At 40.5% G+C, this 24,934-nt stretch overlaps 1 protein-coding gene and 1 pseudogene across 2 annotated transcripts; one reads left to right on the forward strand and one right to left on the reverse strand.

Moving 5' to 3' along the window:
• Positions 1-129: 129 nt before the first annotated feature.
• On the reverse strand, positions 130-22,733 carry ABRAXAS1 (abraxas 1, BRCA1 A complex subunit). 2 transcript variants are annotated; one of them, XM_003898672.4, is made up of 9 exons: positions 22,251-22,733; positions 19,483-19,573; positions 15,128-15,164; positions 10,712-10,778; positions 8,717-8,910; positions 7,565-7,684; positions 5,642-5,726; positions 1,681-1,795; positions 130-1,098 (listed from the first exon to the last, which is right to left on the reverse strand). In XM_003898672.4, the coding sequence occupies exons 1-9, from the start codon at positions 22,731-22,733 to the stop codon at positions 665-667; spliced, it is 1,626 nt and encodes a 541-aa protein (XP_003898721.2). In that variant the 3' UTR covers positions 130-664. The 2 variants fall into 2 exon arrangements, with proteins under 2 accessions (XP_003898721.2, XP_009205080.2); XM_009206816.3 differs by lacking the exon at positions 7,565-7,684.
• LOC103884358 lies at positions 16,050-16,917 on the forward strand (annotated as a pseudogene).
• Positions 22,734-24,934: the final 2,201 nt, after the last annotated feature.

The following is a 24,934-nucleotide window of genomic DNA, read 5'->3' on the forward strand; positions in this document are numbered from 1 at the left end:
CAAAATGATGGATTTGCTAAATTTCGTGCAAAGGACTCTAGGGGAGAGATTACTGTTTGTGTTGCATTATAGTTGTGTAATAATTAAGGCTGCCAGATTTAGCAAGTACAAATGTAGGACAAATTTAAATTTTAGATGATGTTTTGCAAATTTATTGCATGGTATCCAGCATTTTATCTGGCAACTCTAGCCATAACGTACTTTTTTCATATAAATTTCCTTCCATATTGTGAAAATAAAGCTATTCTTGATTTTCCAATTTTTTCTTTTTTAATAGAGATGGGTCTCAATACGTTGCCCAGGCTGGTCTCTAACTCCTGGCCTCAATCCTCCTGCCTTGTCTTCCCTAAGTGCTGGGATTACAGGTGTGAGCCACTGTGCCTGGTCTCACTTTTCCAATTCTAAAGGATGTTTCTGTGTAAGCCTTCCCCTCAACAACTTAGTGAAAGGTGAAAAAAAGGTTTGGAAATAAAAGCATCTCATGTTTGAAAAAGCACTTTGTGAAATAAATGCACTAAGACTTATCTGTGTACTACTGCAAACAGGTGAACACAGTAAAAACAAATGAACTTACTGCAAGTAGCTCAACATAGTAAAAACAATAGAAATGTTTGGCTTTACCCATCAGCCAAATAAAAAAAATCTCCTTTTAAGGTTAAAAGGATCAAAATGTAGGAGACCGTGAACATTCACCAAAACCCTTCATCTTCTCAATTTCTTCATCCGTTTCTGGGCTGCTCATTTTGGACGCTTTATCTTCGTTACTACTATCAGTATCTGCTTTAGATCGTTTATCTTGTGTATCTAACAACCGTGATCTCTTAAATTGCCATCTGTCATCTAAGTCTAAGGCTTTATGCTTAATGATTTGTGGTGTACTAGCTGAACTAGCTTCAGGAATGTCAGTGTGTTCTACCATTAAGGTCAGATTGTCTACTATGTCGAGGTGGTGGTTGATGTTACAGCTACTTTTAGAAACATGTCTACTTTTTAAAGACATAACACATGAATGAAGAAATTCAGAATTTGGAAAAAAGGTCCGTAATGCTTGGCAAAGAAAAATATTCTCCTGAGGGTCTTTTTGGATGTTCTTCTCTCCTAAACAAAATAGAGTAACAGTTCAACATACAACATTTCTTCTACAAAGCTTTTATAATTAACTATTGTAAAATTAAGTCAAAAAGATTTTAACAGTTTTATTATCTAAAGTGAGAATAACATACATAATTCTGAATTCTAATTTATATGCCACAGTATTCTAAGACAAAATTAAAGTTGTGTTCTTTCATGTCAGCAATATAGCTACTGTAGTATTATGTTCTTTAAAAGCACAGGAAGGGCCGAGCGTAGTGGCTCACGCCTATAATCCCAGCACTTTGGGAGGCTGAGGCGGGTGGATCACTTGAGGTCAGCAGTTGAAGATCAGCCTGGCCAACATGGTGAAACCCTGTCTCTATTAAAAATACAAAAAAATTAGCTAGGCATGGTGGCAGGCACCTGGAATCCCAGCTTTTTGGGAGGCTGAGGCAGAAGAATTGCTTGAACCCAGGAGGCAGAGGTTGCAGTGAGCTGAGATCACACCACTGTACTCCAACCTGGGTGACAGAGCGACACTCTATCTCAAAAAAATAAAAAATAAAAATTTTTAGCACAGAAAGTAGAGACGTGTTGTTTACTTACGTGCTGCCTGAATCTGTGCTCGTTTCCTTTTCTCAATTTCTCGTTTTAATCTGTTTACATCCTTTACTAGTTTATCTACTGCTTGTTCACTGTCTTCTACCTTTTTGCATATACTCTGCAAAATAAAATAATTTAAGGGCATAGGTTAAGATTTCAAGCTCTGTACTAATATAGCCTGGATTCACAAATAATATAAAATCATTGGTGGTATATAATACCGAAAACTATTTGCCTTTTATATACATTTTATTTATTTTCTGGAGGACCTCAGTAACAAGCACTTGTAGGTTATAAATAAGCCTTATATGTTATAAAATGCTTTTTCAGAGGTAGTAAGTACTCATTTATACAGTTTTTATCATGCCAGTTAATTTCATTGAAAATACACAGAAATAAACAAATATGAACTCATGGGCCAGGCTGCAGTGGCTCACGCCTGTAATCCTAACACTTTGGGAGGGTGAGGCGGGCAGACTACCTGAGCTCATGAGTTTGAGACCAGCCTGGGCAACATGGTGAAACCCCGTCTCTACTAAAAATATAAAAAATTATCCAGGTGTGGTGATGCATGCCTGTAGTCCCAGCTACTCGGGAGGCTGAGGCACGTGAATTGCTTGAGCCCAGGAAGCAGAGGTTGCAGCGAGCCAAAATCACACCACTGTACTCCAGCCTGGGCAATACAGTGAGACCCTGTCTCAAAAAAAAAAAACAAAAAAACTTTGAAACAAAAAATACAGATGCAGAGTTACTGCATACATTTAACACTAAGAAACTCACAGTAAGTGAAAACAAAGTGACTTTTACTATTATGAAAGGATACTATTGAAGAGTTTTTCCTGTAAGACACACTACTTTTGAAAAGCAGATCAGTTCTGTGTGTCTTTAGCTTTAAAAGTATGAATACCAATAACTTGATGCCATAATTCCATTTGGGAATATATCTTAATAACAACAAAAATATAAGATGATGTTTCTTAGTATAACATAAAACAACTGGGGGAGGGGAGAACATTTAAAAAAAACTAATTTCCAATTGTAGGCTAATAGTTGTTTTGCCAGTTTTAGTGGACACTTTTTAGGATGTCTGCCAAGCCTACTTTTTACAAACTTTTTGCCCTGACATAAGAGTTTTGCCGGTTACCCCTGTACCCATCTTTCACCCGAGCTGACCCAAACAGAACCAATTAGATTCTTGCCTGGCAATCTGGAGGTATTACATAGCCAATTGGCAAATCTTATGCTCTAGAAGACATCTAAATGCAGGAGCTATAGGTTGGCTGTTTTCTGGCCTGCCAGTGGATGAAGAAACAAAGGTCTGGAAGGATAACAACGTGCAGACAGAGAAAGTTCTATTGGCTTTCTAGCTCCTGGTTACAATTCCTTCCTAAAGTTCAGCTGCTTTCTGCCTACAGTTCTTATGATATACCTCTACGTTACATTCCCTATTTTAGCCCAAGTTGATATTTTTCCATAACATTGCTCTATGAAATATATTGCCATTAAAAATAAAGAGGCCAGGCGCGGTGGCTCACATCTGTGTACTTTGGGAGGCCGAGGCAGGTGGATCACCTGAGGTCTGGGGTTAGAGACCAGCCCGGGCAACATGGCAAAACCCCGTCTCTACTAAAAATGCAAAAATTAGCCTGGCATAGTGGTGGGTGTGTGTAATCTCAGCTACCTGGGAAGCTGAGGCAAGAGAATCGCTTGAACCTGGGAGGCAGAGGTTGCAGTGAGCCAAGATCGCGCCATTGCACTCCAGTCCGGGCGACATACTGACACTCCGTCTCAAAAAAAACAAAAAAACAAATGCAAAAACAAAACAGCTAAAGAATATGTAGCAACAGGAACAATGTTTGATGTATCAAATTTTTTAAAAATCATGACACAAATTTATGTCACTGTGACTATCAACTATATCAAAGTATACATATATTAAGGAAAAACTGGAGCACATGGCAGAGTGAAAATAGTTATGTTAAAATAGTGAGAGTCCAGGCTGGATGTGGTGGCTCACACCTGTAATCCCAGTACTTCAGTACCTTTGGAGGCCAAGGAGGGTGGCTTGCTTGAGCTCAGGGGTTGGAGACCAGCCTGTAAACATGGTGAAACCCTGTCTCTACACAAAATACAAAAAAAAGCTGGGCATAGTGGTGCACACCTGTGGTCTCAGCTACTCTGGAGGCTGAGAGAGGAGGATCACTTGAGCCCAAGAGGTGGCGGTTGTAGTGAGCTGAGATCATGCCATTGCACTCCAGCCTGGGTAACAGAGCAAGACACTGTCTCTAAAAAATAAATAAAAGGGTGAGATTCTGGATGTTTTCACCATCTAAAATTCCTGTTTCATATGAAAAAAGTAGTGTAATACGAATCAAAATATTTTAACTGCTTTTCTGTTAGTGTGCTCTACTGATGAGTATGGTGGCCATGGAAATATACTCCTTACTAAGATTTCCAACTGGGGAAAGCATAGTTGACTTAACAGCCCCAGCTTTGGATCTACCAGTGTGTTTGCTCTTAAGCCACACTTCCCCTGGGCTGTTCCTAGCCATTGACTAAGCACAGTGCAGATATTAGTGCAAGTCCATGCCTATAGAACAATTTTTGGGCAACTTTGCTCAAACACTCCCCATCAGCCTAGTGGAACTTCCTTAAAATGGCACTGCAGTCTGAGGCTCTTCCTAACCACTTGTCCTCTTCCCCCCTCTCCTTTCGCAGGGGTCAGACTTGCAGTGTTGTCTGAAGGCTCTTCATGCCTGTTATTGCTTCCTCTTCTTTATCCTTCTCAGGTCCAGTAAATCTCCTGCACTTATAATCCCATCTTGACATCTAGTTCTCAAAGGACCTGAACTGACACATGAAGTAGAACTGACACATGAAGTAGAGGGAAGTATATACTGTTATCAAATATACGTCCCTCTATTCTGTAAGAAGGATTATATATCCCTGCCTATTACCATGTGATGTGTTCAGGTCAATGAAATGTGAGTGGAAGTGACATGGCCATTTTAAGCAAAGTTTTCAGAGCTGTTGTGAATTTCCATTAGCTTTTTTTTTTTTTTTTTTTTTTTTTTGAGATGGAGTCTCACTCTATCACCCAGGCTGGAGTGCAGTGGCACGATCTTGGCTTACTGCAAGCTCCACCTCCCGGGTTCACACCATTCTCCTGCCTCAGCCTCCCGAGTAGCTGGGACTACAGGCGCCCGCTGCCATGCACGGTTAATTTTTTTTGTATTTTTAATAGAGACGGGGTTTCACTGTGTTAGCCAGGATGCTCTTGATCTCCTGACCTCGTGATCTGCCCACCTCAGCCTCCCAAAGTGCTGGGATTACAAGCGTCAGCCACCATGCCTGGCTCCACTACCTTTCTTACTGTTTGCCTTATGCCATGAGAACATGTCCCAAATAAGGGCTGCTCCTTCAGCCTGGATCCTGGATGAAGGTGACATTCAGAAAAGGAATAGAGCTACAGCCAAAATATAATGTGAGCAAGACCACACCATGGTTGTTGTAAGCACTGAGATTGCAATCTTTGTTACTACAGCTAAAGAAATACGTCTCAGTCAATGAAGCTAAAGGAATAACAACATCTTGTTCAACAAGGGACAGCATATATGATGGGGTCTCACGAGATTATAATGGAGCACATACAGAAAGCTGATATACAGCACGTGATATTGGCATTACAGATCAAATAGGGGAAATGATTGATATTCAATAATTTGGGGACATTTGGTTTTCCCTGTGAAAACTAAAAAGTAAAAATACAGGTTTGTGTAAGTATATGTTTGCACAATGATGAAATTGCCTAATGATACATTTCTCAGAAGGTATAGCCCTCATTAAGCAACGCATAACTGTATAAATCTAATCAAGATGTCAGGTTATCCCTAAAAAATGTCAGTCATTAACTCGATATGAACTCTATCTAGAAGTGGTTGAAGTGTTTGATATGTTAACTTACCTTTAATTCCTCTTGTAATGAAGCATACATTTCATTTATCTTATGTACTTCCCTTAAGGATCCATCTTCTTCAAAAAATTTAGAGCTGTAAAAAATTACCATTTCCTCAGGCAAATACACAAAACTCATTTTCATGATAAGGTGAAAAACTTATTGTCAAAGAGCAATGGAAGATTCTTTTTACTGGTTTTGTAGGAACCATAATTTTGTCAATCTATGTGTATGCAGAAAAACCAACCACAAAACCTACTTCATTGATCTTCACATTAGCAAACATTTTAGCCTCCGAAGTACTACTGACAGGTCTCCCAAAAAGGCGAGGATGGGCAGGGGATGGGGAAGATTGCATAAAAATAGATAAAAATTGAAGGAAGGAAAAAAGGTCTCTATTGGCAATGGGAACTGGAGTCAATTTTTTAAATATTTTACTGAATTCAAGTTACCTTTACTTGAAAGAGACATCATTATTTTATTATCCATGAAATAAGGAAAAAAGTAATTCTAAGAAGGCATGACTCGTAAGACATCCCAATGTCAGAGATAAATATGAAAAATGTGCATCTTGCCAGGTGTGGTGGCTCACGCCTGTAATCCCAACACTTTGGGAGGCCGAGGCAGGCGGATCACCTGAGGTCGGGAGTTTGAGACCAGCCTGACCAACATGGAGAAACCCCATCTCTACTAAAAAAATACAAAATTAGCTGGGCATGGTGGTGCATGCCTGTAATGCCAGCTACTCAGGAGGCTGAGGCAGGAGAATCGCTTGAACCTGGGAGGCAGAGACTGCAGTGAGCTGAAATCATGCCATCACACCTCAGCCTGGGCAACAAGAGCAAAACTCCGTCTTAAAAAAAAAAAAAAAAAAAAAAAAACAGGAAAATGTGCACCTCAGAATCAAAGAAATATGGTATTCAGTTTTTAAACTGGTAGCACTGTGGGGACACAAAAGTAAGTAAGTAAAACCTAACCCCTTAAAGTTTACACTCTAGTAGGTATCCTATACTACCAGTGTTGCTGTTTTTGACATTACTTCCTTAATGGCCACAAAGAAAGTTATATCTAAGCAGCCTACAGTATGAGTGAGTCTTGGCTAAAGTCTGATTTTTACAAATATCTAATTTCGAAGCCTTTAATCTGAACCACTGCCTTAGAAAATTGTAATTTTTAGGCTATATACTTATTCTCACCTAGAATAGATATGCTAAAATTAACAGGATATGCAACAAGCTCCTCCCAGTACTTTTTTTTTTTTTAATTTCTTTTGTAGAGATGGGGTTTTGCTGTGTTGCCCAGGCTAGTCTCCAACTCCTAAGCTCAAGAGATCCTCCTGCCTCAGCCTCCCAAAGTGCTGGGATTGCAGGTGTGAGCCACCATGCCTGGACTAACCACCACCTTTTTTGTATCTTGTAAGTAGACAAGCACTAACAGGAGGGGATGAGGAAGGTAAAAACAGCCTAGTTGGCCAGGCGCGGTGGCTCACACCTGTAATCCCAGCACTTTGGGAGGCCGAGGCGGGCGGATCACGAGGTCAGGAGATCAAGACCATCCTGGCTAACACAGTGAAACTCCGTCTCTACTAAAAAAAAATACAAAAAAAATAAAGAATAAAAATAAATAAAAATTAGCCGGGCGTAGTGGCGGGCGCCTGTAGTCCCAGCTACTCGGGAGGCTGAGGCAGGAGAATGGCGTGAGCCCGGGAGGCGGAGCTTGCAGTGAGCCGAGATCGTGCCACTGCACTCCAGCCTGGGCGACAGAGCGAGACTCCGTCTCAAAAAAAAAAAAAAAAAAAAAAAAAAAACCGCCTAGTTTACTTGAGTAATGGATTAGTTTTCCCTTTCATTTTTATTCTGCTGTTGTTTGAGAAATAAGAAAATTAATTTCAAAGGTGAATAGAAGTTTTGTGAAAAAGCAGTTGAATCTTACCTGTGTGTTTGTACTGCTCGGCTAAAACCAGTGGACATACAGGAACCTGATACAGTTTTATAACCTAGTTGTTCAGACATGCCCAGATTGGCAACCACTAAAGGTACCCTGTGAAAAAGTCTGACAAAATAAAACTTTATAAATTTAGAATGAAAAGAAAGATTAGTATCTACCTGCCAGAATAGACTACTTGTCCCCTACAAGATTTAAAAAATATGCTCCCCCAAACCCATTCTTTACTGCTTATCCAAAATAGAATTTACTGACTTGAGACAACTGTTTTCTTTTTTTTTTGAGACAGCGTCTCACTCTGTCTCCCAGGCTGCAATGGAGTGGTGCAATCATGGCTCAATAATGCAGCTTCAACCTCCCGGGCTCAAGCAATCCTCTTGCATCAGCCTCCCAAGTAGCTGGGACTACAGGTGCCCATCACCACACCCGACTAATTTTTAAGTTTTTTGTAGAGATGAGGTCTCCTTATGTTGCTCAGTGATCCTCCTGCCTTGGCCTCCCAAGTGCTGGGATTACAGGTGTGAGTCACCACACTAGGCCCAGGTGACATGTAAAGCTGTGAAATGTGCTTAGTATAATGGTGTGGAAAAGCAGTTTAATGGCTCCTTGGATTAGTACATGTGTAAATAAGGCAGTATTAACATTGAGATTTACCCTATCTTCCATGAACAATAAAATTATTCTTAGTTGGTACTCTTTTAACGTAATTCTCATATTCTATGAAAATGTAGTTTACTATATACAACCTGTAGGGAGTCCCTGGTTAGACTCATTTTAGTGGACTATCAAAAGCTACTTTGTTTCTTTGCTCAGTTATAGAAAAGCTACTCAAGTATCTAGGCTTAAATTCTAAATTATACCCTTTATCAATCAATATAAAGGTTTTTTCCACCTTAAATAGTAAATAAGAGCAAATCTTCAGTGCCAGAATACAAGTCATCATTCCACACTAGGCTTCTCATTTCCTTATCTGACCATTATTTTCCCACCTATAAAGTAACAGATGGTAAGATCTACTTCTGAGGGTTATTGTGACAATCTGATGCGACAATATATGAGAACACTTTGTAAGCTGCAAAAACTACTAAATACTATATTTTTCTATTAGTTTAATACAGCCAGTGACTGGCCAACATTTACCCTTTTTGAGGTTTATATAAGGAATGTTCCAGTCGATGAGTAGAGCAGCTTTCTGTTATTATACTTGGTGTTAATAGCAGAAAAACAAGGTCTTGGTTTGAAAAATGCTCCTGCAAGTTTTTGTGAAGCAGCCTCTCTCTAAACGTCATGATCTGATCTGAATGACGACGGAATTTGTACCAACCTACCACATTCTGAAATACAGAAAAAAAAGAATGTACATCTTAATAGTTACAATATGTCTTACTACTATAATTAAATAAAATAAACAACCTTAAAATGGTTTTCTTAATATTTAGAAAGATTTTGGGCATATATAAACAAAGAATACACTTAATCATATGCTTAAAAAAATATACAAACTGACTTACTTTCCATTCATTTAAAAGCGTATAATTTTGATCAATATAGATTAAAAGGGAGAAGTAAATTCTTGACTTCCTGTAGTTTCTTTTATGGCATTTGCTATCTGGCAATCTTAATCTTTAGTCAAAATTTAAATGAAAAAAATATCAATGCCAATGATTCACTTAAAAGGCAATCACTCCCTGAAAACAAATTAATTGCCTGTATGGACACTTGGTTGTTAAATAAGTTAAACTGAACCCTACAGCTTTTACCTAAAATTTATATGGGAATGATATCACCTACCTGACAAAATTGGTTTCAAGATTAAGATCAGATTAAAGGGTTTTGTAAACTACAACATACTAAGCAAATGTGTTTATATTACTAGACCTTTTTTTAACTCGGAAAATAATTCTCCTTTACTTAAGACAAAGAGAAAACCAACAACTTTGCTTACAGATCTATGAGTTTCAGCAACTAAATTTTATATCTGCACATTTAAATTGAGGAAATTAAAATTAGTTTTTAAAAATAAGGTATTTTTATAGGTACATTTTTAAATACTCAAATTGATTGGGGGGGGAACAATCATTTTCAGCCAAACACATTTTTTGAAAGAAACATCTTTTTTTTTTTCGTTTTTTGAGACAGAGTCTGGCTCTGTTGCCCAGGCTGGAGTGCAATGGCATGATCTCAGCTCTGCAACCTCTGCCTCCCGGGTTCAACTGATTCTCCTGCCTCTGCCTCCGATGAGTAGCTGGGATTACAGGCATGCGCCACCACACCCAGCCTTTTTTTTTTTTTTTTCTATTTTTAGTAGAGACGGGGTTTCACCACGTTGGTCAGGCTGGTCTGGAACTCCTGACCTTGTGATCTACCCTCCTCAGCCAACCAAAGTATTGGGATTAAAGGCGTGAGCCACCGTGCCCAGCCAAGAAACATCTTTCAATTAATCTATTTTTATTTTCAAATCAAAGTTTTAAGAGAAAAAGTAGTGCCTTGAAAAAATTTTGTATTTGGGGGAAAAATCCATTTTGATCATTCAACAACTTTTAACCAAACACGAAGTATGTTGTAGAGGATCCAAATTCAGTGCTATATAGGAAACATCCCTGCAGTATCTATCAAAAATAATAACTGAGGCCAGGCACGGTGTGTGGTGGCGGGTGCCTGTAATCCCAGCTACTTGGGAGGCTGAGGCAGGAGAATCGCTTGAACACAGGAGGCAGAGGTTGTAGTGAGCCGAGATCATGCCACTGCACTACAGCCTGGGTGACAAAGCCAAGACTCCATCTCAAAAAAACAAAGCAAAAAACCCAAAAAACTACAGCCAAGTAAAATAACAGAACTGATTAGGTCACAGAATAAATGGTAGCGGGAAGGGGTATGGTGGAAACACAAGAGAAAGAGATAAATGTTAATTATATTAGTCAAAGGATGAGAACAAAATTAATATTTTTAATTACTAATTTTATTTTCAGAGCAACCGCTTTGAATTTCTGGGAAGAACAAACCTTTTCTTACCTACTTTACAGGATACCATGGTGTCAAACACTGCTTAAAAATTCTGTCAAAGTACTGTGTGTTTTTAAGAACCAAAAACAATGCAAGTAATACCAAAAAAAGGAAAGATAAATTAGAGAATACCTTTTTGACATTTGATAATATTTTCTTCAGTGCTTGCTCGTTTACTTCACCTGAAGAATTATAAAAGCTGTAAAAGCCAAAATTAAAGATATTTCAAATATGCTAAAAATATAAATAATTTTATTAGTATTTTAAATTTTAGTTATTCCTAACCCAATACCCAAAGCCCATATACCTATTTGCTCGTCAGATGAAGTCCTAAAACAAATAGTAGAGAAAATTCTCAAATTAACTGACTTAAAGTGGTAGAAACATAAAGTCCATAAAGCAATGAAAAGGAAAAAGGTGTAACTTAAGAGACAAGTTTTGGGAATCGTTTTTTTTGAACCTAAAACAATAAACTATCCATGAAATATAGGTATTATAATGTAAGTTCACATAGCCGGTTCACAATTCATTCAGTTTACTCATTTATATTTTTTACAACATTGATACATATGAAAGAATGTATAACCAGTAATGAAGCACAATAACAAAAGGTCAATTTATTATTCACTGCTAGTTACAAAAGCTATGTATTTTAGGAGGTGACTGGGTTTTTTGGGCTGGGGGAAGGGAATAGGTTTTGTTTGGTTTAGAATAGTAGTCTTTGTTCAGGAGTTGGAATATCCAAGATGTAGGAAGAATTAAAAGATAATTCTAAAAGATTCTACTTCCAGCTTTCTTTCTCTTCCAATAACAGAGACTGCAAATAATATTTTCTTCTTTTTACCATTCATTAAGATCAACAATATTTTCTATGATGGTTAAATATGTTATACAAAATCCTTTATAAATAATTTTTGCCAGGGCACAGTGGCTCACACTTGTAATCCCAGCACTTTGGGAGGCTGAGGGGGGTGGATGGCTCAAGCCCAGAAGTTCAAGACCAACCTGGGCAATGTGGCAAAACCCTGTCTACAAAAAAATACAAAAATTAGCTGGGGCGTGGTGGTGTGTGCCTGTAGCCCCAGTTTCTAGAGGGAGCGAGGTGGGAGGATCACTTGAGCCTGGGAGGCAGAGTTTCCAGTGAGATGAGATGGCTCTACTGTACTCCAGCCTGGGCAACAGAGCAGACTCTGTCGTCTAGTTGTATTTCCAGTATTTGCCTACTTACAGTTCCAATATCAAAATACAAGAAATTATTCTCTAAATACAAGAATTTATTCCTATATTTCCCTAGAATGGTCCACTTCTGAGCTCAAATCGGAGCATAAAGCAGTATATTAGGGTAACATTAGCAACAGGATAACAGTGCACATCATCTGTGGAAGCACTAGGTTTATGTGAAGTTTCTGGGGAGAAGATGAATGGGGTGGCATTTTATGTAGAAACTGATATATCATGCAGAAGTCATGTCAAACTGCATAATTTTTTTTGAGACATGGTCTCGCTCTGTCACCTGGGCTGGATCTCGGCTCACAAGCAATCCTTTCACCTCACCCTCCCTAGAAACTGAGACTACAGGCACGCCAACACACCCCGCTAATTGTTTTGTATTTTTTGTAGAGAGGCAGTTTCGCCATGTTACCCAGGCTGGTCTCCAACTCCCTGAGCTCAAGTAATTCAGCCACCTCACCTTCCAAAAGTGCTGGAATTATAGATGTGACCCACCTGCATAATTTTTTAAAAAGTGACTTTAAGTTTCAGAAGCCGGACACAGTGGCTCACGCCTATAATCCCAGCACTTTGGGAGGCTGAGGTGGGTGGATCACTTGAGGTCAGGAGTTTGAAACCAGCCTGGCCAACATGGCAAACCCCCATCTCTACAAATACAAAAAAGAAAAAAAAAGCCAGGCATGGCGGTGCACACCTGTGGTCCCAGCTACTCATGAGGCTGAAGTGGGAGAATCGCTTGAACCTTGGAGTTGGGAGGTTGCAGTGAACTGAGATCACAGCACTGCATTCCAGCCTGGGCAACAGAGACCTTGTCTAAAAAAAAAGAAAGAAAGAAAAAAAAACTCTATCTATCCATCCATACACTAAGTTTCAGTAGGCTATTTCGGAGGTACTTCCTCCAGATTTCTGAGGTAACCAAATCAGTGTATTTCAGTGGAAAAGTCTGCATCACAATGTATTTAGTGCAGGGTTAACACACTTTCTGTAAAGGATTGTATAGAAAATATTTCAGGCTTTGACAGCCACATCCAGTCTCTATTGCGTATTTTTCCTCCTTTTTTTTACAACCCTTAAAAAATGTAGTAAACAAGGCCAGGCATGGGTGTCTCACACCTGTAATCCTAGCACTTTGGGAGGCCGAGGCGGGCGGATCACGAGGTCAAAAGATCAAGACCATCCTGGCCAACATGGTGAAACTTTGTCTATACTAAAAATACAAAAAAATTAGCCAGGCGTGGTGGCACCCGCCTATAGTCCCAGCTACTTGGAGGCTGAGGCAGGAGAATCACTTGCACCCGGGAGGCAGAGGTTCCAGTGAGCCAAGACTGCGCCACTGCACTCCAGCCTGGCGACAGAGCAAGACTCTGTCTCCCAAAAAAAAAAAAAAAAAAAAAACAGTAGTAAACAGTCTCAGATTGAGGGCTATATAAAAATACATCATGGGGCTCTATTTTAGCAACCTCTGTATCAGAGCAGGAAGAGGAAGAAACTGCATAGTATGATGCTGGATTAGAGCTCAAGAAATCCTTATTCTTCTAATTTTTGCCCTGCCATTAACTAGATCTGTGGCCTTGGTTAAATCATGAACTTTTCAGGCCTATTATTGTGTTGTTTAATGACGTATGTAGTTACCCTCTGAATGAGAAGTATTTCACATGCCTCTCCTAATGCCTTTCCACTCTGCTTTAATCCTGTAAGAGCTAAAAGACTCAGACATTGGTTTCTCATCACTGAAATAGATGGTTTCTTCACGTCTCAGCCTCTATTAAGTTAGTCTAATTATTAATGTGGTTGAAAAAGGTACTGAATCACTTTTTGCTCCTCCTCTAAATCCTTTGTTGGTCCAGAAGATCCTTCAATAAAGTCCTTTTTATGAGTCTCCACTAAGAGTTCCTCCGTTATCTAACAAATATTTTTGCATATCCATTACACATAAGGCAGTGTAGAAGCTATACCTTTTCTTGGTATAGCAGTTTAAGACCACGCTAAGCTTTTTTCTGCTCTCCTCCTACAGTTATTTCTCACCTTAACCATATGCTCCACTGTAATTCTTACATAACTTTAAAGATGTGTATAGTACGTAGTCTGTAAGATAGTTATGCTGATCGTTTTCTTTTTTTTTTTTTTTTTGGAGACAGGGTCTTGCTCTGTCACCCAGGCTGAAGTGCAGTGGCATGACCTCAGCTCACTGCAGCCTCTGTCTCCTGAGTTCAAGTGATCCTCCTGCCTCAGCCTCCCCAGTAGCTGGGACTACAGACGCATGCCATCACTCCTGGCTAATTTTTGTATTTTTAGTGGAGACAGTGTTTCACCACGTTGCCCAGGCTGTTTATGCTGATTTTTCTTGCATAGTTTATATAAATCATAAAACTATTTCATTAAAATTACACATTGCTATGGTTACATGATTACATATGTTTGCTTTCTGAAAATTCATTTATTTGTGTACTTTTCTACGTGTATGCTATACTCAATAAAAAGCTAAAAAATACACAATGTATTAGAGTTAACAGTACTATGACTATCTGTAGGACTGAGTGCAAGCGTTCATCCTAGAAAAGCAATAGGAAACAGGTTAAAGAACATAACCAGCTGAGTGCAGTGGCTCACGCCTGTAATCCCAGTACTTTGGGAAGCCGAGGAAGGAGGATGGCTTGAGTCCAGGAGTTTGAGACCAGCCTGAGCAACATGACAAAACCCTGTCTCTACCAAAATACAAAAATCAGCCGAGTGTGGTGGCTGGTGCCTGTGGTCCCAGCTACTTGGGAGGCTGAGGTGGAGAGGGTCACCTGAGCGCAGAAGATGAAGGCTACAGTGAGTTGTGTTCACGCCACTGCACTCCAGCCTCAGTGACAGAGTGAGACCCTGTCTCAAAAAGAAAAACAAAGAACATGACCAGCTAACAGATAAAAGATAACACTAAAAAATATAAATAAGGAACCAGTTGCTAAAATATGCTGAAATAAAAGGGTAGAAAAAAGGGCTGCTATTGATGATGTATAATAACACTTCATTTACTGAGTTTATAATATGCAATGAGGTGACTGGGTGTGAGAAGGAAAAGCAATTCTCAAGGTAAACTGGTGCTTGGGAAAGGTAATGAAGATCAGCTTAAAGTAATATAAATACAGAGAAAGAACTACTAGGGTAGATCATACACAAGTGATTTTTTTCAGCTATTTAAAAAAAACTTTCCATTCTACTCAGTACCACCATGTATAGGTGATAACTAAGATAATCTGTTAGTTTTAAAAACTATTTCACTTGCAGAGAGTAATTTTCACAATGGATCATTTACTTACTAGCACTACTACTTACCTAAAAAGCTGATAGCATGGAATATATTTCTGAATGTCTGGAAGAAAAGGATTTTTTAGTTATGATTACATTAATTCAATTCACAATCATTTGAATACTGCATATTGAACCTTTACCTCATGCCAGGAAGTATCTTACCACTGATCATCTGATGTTTATCCTCACAACAAATCTGAGACATATACTATCATTATTCCCCTTTCAAAGATGATATAACAGGCAAAGAGAGACAAGTGGCTTGCCCAATCCAGTGGTAGGGCCAGAGTTCAAAACCCAGAACCTCACCTGGAACCACAATGCTATATTTCCTCTAAATAATGGTCTAACAAGTCCAACACAAAAGATAAATTCAAAGTTGCCACATTTTCACTGAGTTCTAAAAACGCTGTGCTCTAAATTTACCCAATTAATAAAATCACCTGTTAAAGGAATTTAAAATGATGAAAATCTTCTTAACCAAAGCAATGGAATAATATGTTGATGTTGGATTTTATGTGTTTAAACATCTGTGATAATCCAACATTTAAAATAATTTGAGCAAATACCTTACAGCTTAGCACTGTACCTAATACCACAATGTAGTTGCTCAGCAAACATTTGCTTAAGTAAATCGAATGCCTAGAACTATGTTAGATACTTTGGGTGGCACGCTAATTTCAATTAGGGGAAAAAAATACGCTCTAAGGGCTTGCTTTTATTTTTTAATTTTTAAAAAATAATCTTGTATTGCTATAAAGGGCTTGCTTTTAAAACTCAAGTGTCTGAACCAAAAAAAAAAAAAAAAAACTACAGTAAAATTATAAACTACAGGGTTTCAATGCTTCCGGGTTGGCACTGCAGTGGCATTTCTGACTGTGGGAGCCTCAGTTTCCCAGTCCCCCGATGAGCCTGAACAGCAGCAGCAAAGTACCACAGCCAAGAGATGTCTGGTCTGAATTGGAAACCCTTTGTATATGGCGGCCTTGCCTCTATCATTGCTGAGTTTGGAACATTCCCCATGGACCTTACCAAAACACACTTCAGGTAGGTTCAAGGCCAAAGCACTGATGTCTGTTTCAAAGAAATAAAATATAGACGGATGTTTCAAGCTTTGTTTTGGATCTACAAAGAGGAAGGTGTATTGGCTCTGTATTAAGGAATTGCTTCTGTTTGCGAAGACAAGCATCATATGGCACCATTAAAATTGGGATTTACCAAAGCTTGAAGCAATTATTTGTAGAACGTTTAGAAGATGAAACTCTTTCAATTAACATGATCTGTGGGGTGGTGTCAGGAGTGGTATTTTCCACTATAGCCAATCCCACCGATGTTCTAAAGATTCGAATGCAGGCTCAAGGAAGTTTGTTCCAAGGGAACATGATTGGCAGCTTCACTGATATGTACCAACAGAAAGGCACCAGGGGTCTGTGGAGGGGCGTGGTTCCAACTGTTCAGCATGCTGCCATCGTTGTGGGAGTAGAGCTACAGTCTATGATATTACTAAGAAGTATTTAATATTGTCAGGAATGATGGAAGACACAACTTTAACTTGCTTTGTTTCCAGCTTTACATGTAGTTTAGCTGGACCTCTTGCCTCTAATCCGGGTGATGTGGTAGGCACTCGTATGATGAACCAGAGGGCAATCGTGGGATATGTGGATCTCTGTAGGTGTACTTTGGATGGTATTTTAAAGATGTGGAAACATGAGGGCTTTTTTGCACTCTATAAAGGATTTTGGCCAAAGTGGCTTCGGCTTGGACCCTGGAACATTATTTTTTAAATTACATATGAGCAGCTCAAGAGGCTTTAACTCTAAGGACTGAATTATACGTGAGCCCAGCCCTGCCAGCCTTTCTACTGCTTTTCCCTTTTCCTGTGTTCTAATGTATTTTGGCAAAGTTTTAAGTGTTTACCAAACTGTTGGTCTCCTAAGGGCCTCCTGATGGAAGAACAGTAGGATGGTTCAAAGTTATTTATATGTTTGGGTTACCATGTTAACTTTTCCCTGAGAGAAAGTGTTAACATTGAGACTCTAGCCTCAGACTGGTACGTTCTATGAAGATGGATACTGACAGATGACACTGAAAATGGCCTGCTTTCCAAATGTGGGTTAAATGTAATTGGTTGGGACCCAGACTTGGGCTAGAGCAGAAGGCATAGGCCAGGGTGGTTATTGCTATATATGTTATAGACCTCGGTTCTCATTAAAGTATTTATTGGCAGAAAAAAAATTATAAACTGCATTAGCATATGTATAAAACATATGACAAAAGCCCAGTTTCCTTAAGTAATGTGATTACAAATCACTAAAAGCAAAATAGTACAAATGCAGCCAAAGAATAGGATAGGCCTATCCTTTTCAAATAAAAAGGCCAAGAAAAAAAGTAAAAAGTGTGAAAAAATACTTAACCTCTTTTGTAATTACGAAACGCAAATTAAAATGCTATTTTTTCACTTATCAAATTGGCAACGATTAAAAAATTTGATAATACCTAGTGTTGGCAAGAGCATGGGGGCCGGGCATGGTGGCTCAGGCCTGTAATCCCAGCACTTTGGGAGGCCGGTGCGGGCGGATCACCTGAGGTCAGGAGTTCCAGACCAGCTTGGCCAACATGGTGAAATCCTGTCTCTACTAAAAATACAAACATTAGCTGGGTATGGTGGCAGTCACCTGTAATTCCAGCTACTCAGGAGGCTGAGGCAGGGAGAATCACTTGAACCCGGGAAGCAGAGGTTGCAGTGAGCTGGGATCCCACCACTGCACTCCAGCCTGGGCGACAGAGTGAGACTCCATTTCAAAAAAAATAAGGAGTATGGGGACCTAGGCACTTTTAGATACTGTGGAGAAGCCTAAAATGGCCTAAGTTTTCCAAAAGGCAATCAGCTAGTCTACCTCCAGGAATGTGACTTTTAAATATACACTCAAAGGCACAAAGATACGTACAATACTAAATGTTCATGGTAATACTGTTTAACAAAAACACAGAAAATCATTCTTAGACGGTTAAATAAATTATAAATTATGGTACGTCTATACAATAGGATATATGCAGCCAGCAGAAAGAATGATGGGCCCAGTACAGTGGCTCATGCCTGTAATCCCAACACTTTGGGAGGCCATGACAGGAGGACTGCTTGAGCCTAGGAATTTGAGACATGATGAAACCTCATCTCTAATAAAAATACAAAAAATTAGCTGGGCATGGTGGTGCACGTCTGTAATCCCAGATACTCAGGAGGCTGAAGCAGGAGAATCACTTGAACCCGGGAGGCAGAGGTTGCAGTGAGCTGAGATAGCATCACTGCACTCCAGGCTGGGAAACAGAGTGAGACTCTGCCTCAAAAAAAAAAAAAAAAAAAGAAAAATGATATTGTAGAGGATTATGCATTATGCAACACTGGAAAGTGAACATGACACAATATGATGCTAAACCTTTTATAAGGTACACTACCAATTTTGTTTAAAAATATATATACACATATAGAGAAAAACTATGTTAGACAATCAGAAAACTCCCTATACATTTTATTTCTTTTAAACATTTTTTCCCTATACATTTTAAAGGTTCTCCCCTGCTTTTCCCTGACAGAAAAGCTGCCACCAGCTGTAACTGCTTTACCACCCACCCCTCAAACCCTTTGCAGCCTGGTCTCTTCCCCATTACACTCCAGAAATTACTGAGGGTTTTCAGTCATCTAATAATCCAATTACCGCATTTTCTCAGTTCTCATCTTCCAACTTTTCTGCAGCATTTAACATTTTATCTTTTTCCTTGGTCTTCCTATTGCTGGGTCATCTTCCTGCCAACTAAACAGCAAGTGTTTCATCCTTGTTTCCCTGGCAGTAATCTTATCTGCTTCCTAACTCTCATACTATTTCTTACTTTAGACCAGTCCATGGCCATAATTTTAACTGCAAAATGAGTACAACATATCCTTTTAAATTATTTTAAAATCAATATATATTTCTTAATTTATTTTTCTTTTTTGAGACAGAGTCTCGCTCTGTTGCCCAGGCTGGAGTGCAGTGGCATGATCTTGGCTCACTGCAACTTCTGCCTCTCGGGTTCAAGCAATTCTTGGGCCTCAGCCTCCCAAGTAACTGGGATTATAGGCATGCACCACTACACTTGGCTAAGTTTTATATTTTTAGTAGAGACGGGTTTCACCATGTTGGCGAGGCTGGTCTCGAACTCCCGACCTCAGGTAATCCACCTCAGCCTCCCAAAGTGCTGGGATTACAGGTGTGAGCCACCTTGGCCAGCATCTATATTTCTTAATTTAAAAACAATAACTTATGCTGACCCCTTTCAGCATACACTATCAAATATGGGAGACACAAATGACTCAAATATAGGAGAAATAAATAACTCACCAATTGTATAAACAACTTCAACATCATCCATTTGGGAATCGGTAATGCTATTCTTGGCTTCACCTTTTACTTCCCCAAGAAGAAAACCTTCCTATGAAGATAAAGAGGCAGTATATAGAATACACTGATAGAATTACTGTTCAGACACTTAACTAACCAGTATTTTCTGAGTATTTTACTATGTATACAAGTATGTGCTACCAGTCGGGGGCACATGAAAGATCTGAGATGCTTCTAGTTTACTTGGGAAAGATGAAGAGTTAAATAAAAATGAGAAGAGGCCAGGCACGGTGGCTCACACCTGTAATCCTAGCACTGGGAGGCTAAGCTGGGCAGATGGTTTGAGCCCAGGAGTTCAGTACTAGCCTGGGCAACAGGGTAAAACTCCGTTTGTACAAAAAATACGAGAAAAATTAGTTAGGCATGGTGCCACATGCCTGTAGTCCCAGCTACTTGGGATCACCTGAACCCAGGAGGTTGAGGCTGCAGTAAGCTGTGATCATGCCACTGCACTCCAACCCAGGCCATAGAGTGAAACTCTGCCTCAAAAGAAAAAAAGTAGAAATAAAGAGGAGAGGAAGGGAGAGATTAGCTTGGCCTGAAATAATTAGAGTTGGCCCTGGGGAGGCAAGTACAGATTAGACTAAAGCGGTGGGCAGTATTTGTGTAAGCAGAGCATGGAGAACTCGGCACACTTGGAAGCATACAAGACTTAAAGCCAGAAATGAGCACACACCGAGGAATGAGTAAAGCACTATGCCTTGGAGCAGAAGGAAATCAAAGGTAAATCAGAGCGAGCCAATAATGGGACACCCTGAATGACTACTCTGGATTTAACCACATGTGCTTCTGGGAGTTACAGAAAGCTTCTAAGGTACGAAATGACATGATTAGTGTTTTCTGATTAAAACTCATGCACAATATGAAAGATTAAAATTCAATTTCAGAGTCTCCTTTCTAAAAGGAGTGCTCTGAGCCCAATTCTTTTAATCTACTTGTATTCTGCCACCCCAGTGGTAATTCATCTGAGTTTTGGAGAATTCAATTTCTCTAGGTACACTTAAAGACCCAATGTGCTTGACAATGAAGATTTTATATCTTTTTTTTTTTTATTTTTGAGAAGAGGTCTAGCTCTGTCGTCACCCAGGCTGGAGTGCAGTGGTTCAATCACTGCTCACTGCTCCTTTGACCTTCCGGGCTCAAAGCAATCCTCCCGCCTCAGCCTTCCAAGTAGCTGGGTCTACAGGCATGTGCCACCACACCGGGCTAATTTTTAAAAATTTTTGTAGACATGAGGTCTCATTATGTTGCCCAGGCCGGTCTTGAACTCCTGGGCTCAAATGATCCTCCTACCTCCACCTCCCAAACTGCTGGGATTACAGGAATATTTTATATTCTTAATAATTAATAATGTTTTCCCCTAAAAGTAAAAAAGGATTTTTCCATAATGTGAGTCTTTACTGGAATCACGCGGGGGGATATCCAGAATCTAGTGTTCTTGATTTTGATACTCCCAAAGACGAACTCAGGGAAGGGAAGCAGGGGCAACCCAAGTGCACCCTTTAAAGACTTCAGGAAAAAGATCTGAGAAACAGGGGCCTCCCTAGCACCCAGGTATTTCCCAAGGGCTAATCCTTTCAGCTACCGAGGAATTAAGGTCCCACTCTATCTACACTAAAGACATTCCAAAATAATTTCCACGGCTACACATATATTTTAAATGGTCATATATTTGTTTTTATTAGGTATTAATGTGTAAGGTTATCTGAAATTATATACATAAAACATATCAATTCCAATCTTTATTAGGATTGTGCTAAAAAGCAATTTTGTAATGTTTAGATTTCGTAGAGACCGGGTCTCACTAGGTTGTCCCGGATGGTCTCCAACTCGTGGGTTCAGGTGATCTACCCACCTCGGCCTCCCAAAGTGCTGGAATTACAGGCGTGAGCCACCGCGCCCGGCCTATATTAAGGCAATTTTGAGAGTAAAACATGTGTTGTTATCTTAAAATGTACTTAGCAGAAATTACTAGGCATTGTTCAGCAGGGTATTCTCCGAATTGTACCACACAGCAGGGAGGTTATTTTAGATGCTTAGACGTTCTTTCTGCAAGTTACTCAAAGTACTACAGGACATTAACTACTTCCGAGCTCAACGTTTTACAGTGTTTCTTTAATTTCATAGAACTTTTAGAAAATAGGCAACGTACTTTTAAAAACTGTTTTACAAATTTAATAACGCAAATAAAAAGATATCTGACATACCAGATTAAGCTGTTTCATCCACTAACATCTATTTTTATTCCCTTACCATCCTACCATCTCGACAAACATGCACAGGCGCTGCTCTGCCTGACAAAGTCCGCCTGGCTTTGCAAACGCCTGTCGGACGTCGCGAGAAACGGAAAGTTTACCGCAGGCTCCGCAGAGCAGCGGGAAGACGCTCCGTGAACTTTCCATCTTTTCACGCCCAAGTTTCCACAGCGAAAGGGGCGCTGAGGAAAGATGGGAGCGTGTGGGACACTGGTCGGAAAAGGGAAATCAACGGAGGATAGCAGAGGGAGGGCTAATGCTGGAGAAAAGACTTCGTGGGCACGAGGCACCTTAGGGACCGCTGAGGGGGAGAGAAGGCAGAGCCGCGACGGCAGGGAGGAGGCGCGGCGGCGTCGGGGGAGCGGGCGGGGGACCGGGGCAACAGCGGGGAGGCAGGCCGCGCGCAGGGCTCTTCCCAGGCCACGCCGGACCCCGCCCCGTCCCTCGGCTCACCGTGTCCGAGTCCGTGTTGAGGTGCTGGAAGGCGAGTGCACCGAGCACAAAGCCCGAGAGCACTGCCGACGTACTCTCCCCCTCCATGCTACCGTCGCCTCCGGCTCCACGAGAGGACGAGGGCGGGGTGCCCGGGGCCGGATCCCGTGGTGGCGGCGAGGCGGGGCCCAGCGAGGAGGCGGGGCCTGCGCCGGCGCACGGGCTGCTGCACGCTCCGCGGAGGGGCCGGGCGAGGGGGCTGAGGGCTAGCGCGGGCGGGTCCCCAGCCGCGCTCTCGGCTCCTCCTTCAAGTCTGCTGCCTACCTCTCCCGGAAGGCCGCTCAGTGCAGGTACTACTGCAGAGGGCCGCGAATTGCCTTTTGGTGGCCTGCGGCTGCTGAGCGACCTTTCACAAAGACGCAACGCTATCAAAATGAACACGATTGACAGGATCGTTTTAAGACCAGCAATGATTACAAGATTTAAAGAGTTGAGGAGCAACATTACGATACCACATTGGATATGCCACGGTTTTGGTTTTCAAACTGCATTTTAGCGCCCTTCACTCACTGAAACTTCTAGAATACTAATAACCATTTGGGTATTGTCTCTGCTAGAACTCTGAAGCCATGCTCTTTGTGTGTGTATGTGTGTGTGTGCGTGCGTGTGTGTGGTCCCTTGCTTTTAGAAAACTTAAGCCTAATTTAAACAATACATGGATTTTTAATGTTCTGACAGTTTAATGATGGGCATAATCATAGTGTGCTGCTTCATTTAATGTAAATGGTAAGGTGAGTGGACCAGGGCTTAGCAAATATATTTTACACACACGCACACGTAAACCTATGTTTTTCACATGACTGAAAGCGTAATAACAGACTACTGAATTAGTGTGGCACATTTGTGGGTTTTGTTGTCCAGCAGTTGTCTGTGGCTGCATAACTCACAGTACATATGTATATAATTAATGATTATATATTTTTCCCTAAAATTGAGTTTCTTGCCTTCATTTTGTAGCGGTGAAGGGAAAGCTCTGCCCTCTGAAGGTTCACTGTAGTGAAATAAAAGAAAAGAAGAGAAGAAAAAGGCATATGAATTTATTTTATTTTTTATTTTTTCGAGACCGAGTCTCTCTCGGTCACCCAGGCCAGAGTGCAGTGGCACTATCTCAGCTCACTGCATCCTCCACCTCTCAGATTCAAGTGACTCTTCTGCCTCAGCCTCCTGAGTAGCTGAGATTACAGGCACATGCCAACAAGCCCGGCTTATTTTTTTTGTAGTTTTGTTAGAGACAAGGTTTCACCATGTTGGCCAGGCTGGTCTTGAACTCCTGACCTCAGGTGATCTGCCCCCTCCCCCCCCCCCGCCTTGGCCTCCCAAAGTGCTGAGATTACAGGTGCTCCTGGCTGGCATATAAATTTATTAATGTGCCCTGGAGAAAATCACAGTAGAGTGATTACCCCATAACCCAGTTAGGTTCAGATGCTTATGTACACTTTTTCGTAAGGGAGAGGGAGATGGAGGAATGTAAGTAATTTTGAGGGTCACAAATGATTCTTTGGATGAGCTTGAGAGATGGACGATTGCTTGCAAAGGATTCTTTGTGGAAGTTGGATGAGCCCAAGCAGAAGTCAATAGCTTCCGACAAAGTTCCTCTGTACTCTAGGTTTGATGTTTGACTTTCAGTCTTCTTGCTGCAGTCAGTAGATAATGAAATTTCAATGAAGGGGTGGAAGACAATTGTCATAGCGTTGATAAAGAGTGGACAGTCGTCCAGGAGTATGATTACACAAAGGGAGTGTGATGTAATGGTAACAAACTGGGGGAACTTAGAATGGACTGTTTGTTCAGGTTCTTTCTTCTCTGTGTCCTGGGGTCTTCAGAGGTAAGGATGTTCCTTTTCTCTATGTAAGGGGAGGGTACCTCTCAAATGACGGTCTTATGACCTACTTCAGGGAAGGACACAGGGTTTTATGGCCTGCCTCAAGGGAAATGGCCAGAGTATTCTTTCTATGGTTTATGACCTGCTTCAGAGGAAAAGGAGTGAGGTGAAGATGAAAATGATCTCTCAAATGCTCAGGTGCTATATTTTGGAGTAGTGTGTCCTGAACCACATCACTAGTTTTACTGCCTGCAAACCAGAGCAGCACAGTAGCTGAACCAAATACTCCTTCCAAAGCCAAAAAAGCTTGGATATGAGTGGAGATAAGGAGAAATAGTAGATGAGAGTAAAGGAATAAGTAAATGGGTTATATAATGAGGGAAATCCAATATTCATTAAGATCTCCAAAGAAACTCAAGGGAAGATATTGTCTCTTAGCTTAATTATATCAGATGCCTGAAATAATGAAGATATATATTGCTAAGAACTCTGCTTTTGAAACCTGAAAAGATCAAATGGAAACCTGAGTGGCTACACCCTGGGAGACATTTTCATATGATAGGCTGATGGACTGGACAGATTATTAGTGATTGAATGGGGTTTTAGAAATGTGCCACTGTCTTTTAACTCTTATGATTCTTTGCCTAAAGGAATCAGTGGTCAAAGATCAAGGATTTGTCTGTAGTATAGTAAAAAAGAAAATAAATATTTAGTCTTTGTCCTGAGTTCCTGGCGTGGAAGCTTCTAAAACGTTAGGAATTTACTGGTTTTTGTATGCTAAAGAATGACTCATGGGAGAGTGTATTCGTCCCTTCTTGCACTG

Source organism: Papio anubis, chromosome 3 (assembly GCF_008728515.1).
Source record: "Papio anubis isolate 15944 chromosome 3, Panubis1.0, whole genome shotgun sequence".
Lineage (NCBI taxonomy): Eukaryota > Metazoa > Chordata > Mammalia > Primates > Cercopithecidae > Papio > Papio anubis.

Coding starts and splice junctions, on each gene's coding strand:
- ABRAXAS1 (XM_003898672.4), bottom strand. CDS start 22,733: ATGTTGCTCCTCAACTCTTTAAATCTTGTAATCATTGCTGGTCTTAAA. Junction 5,727..7,564: donor CGAGCAGTACAAACACACAG/GTAAGATTCAAC, acceptor AATTTTTTACAG/CTCTAAATTTTTTGAAGAAG. Junction 1,796..5,641: donor CATTACAAGAGGAATTAAAG/GTAAGTTAACAT, acceptor TTTATTTTGCAG/AGTATATGCAAAAAGGTAGA.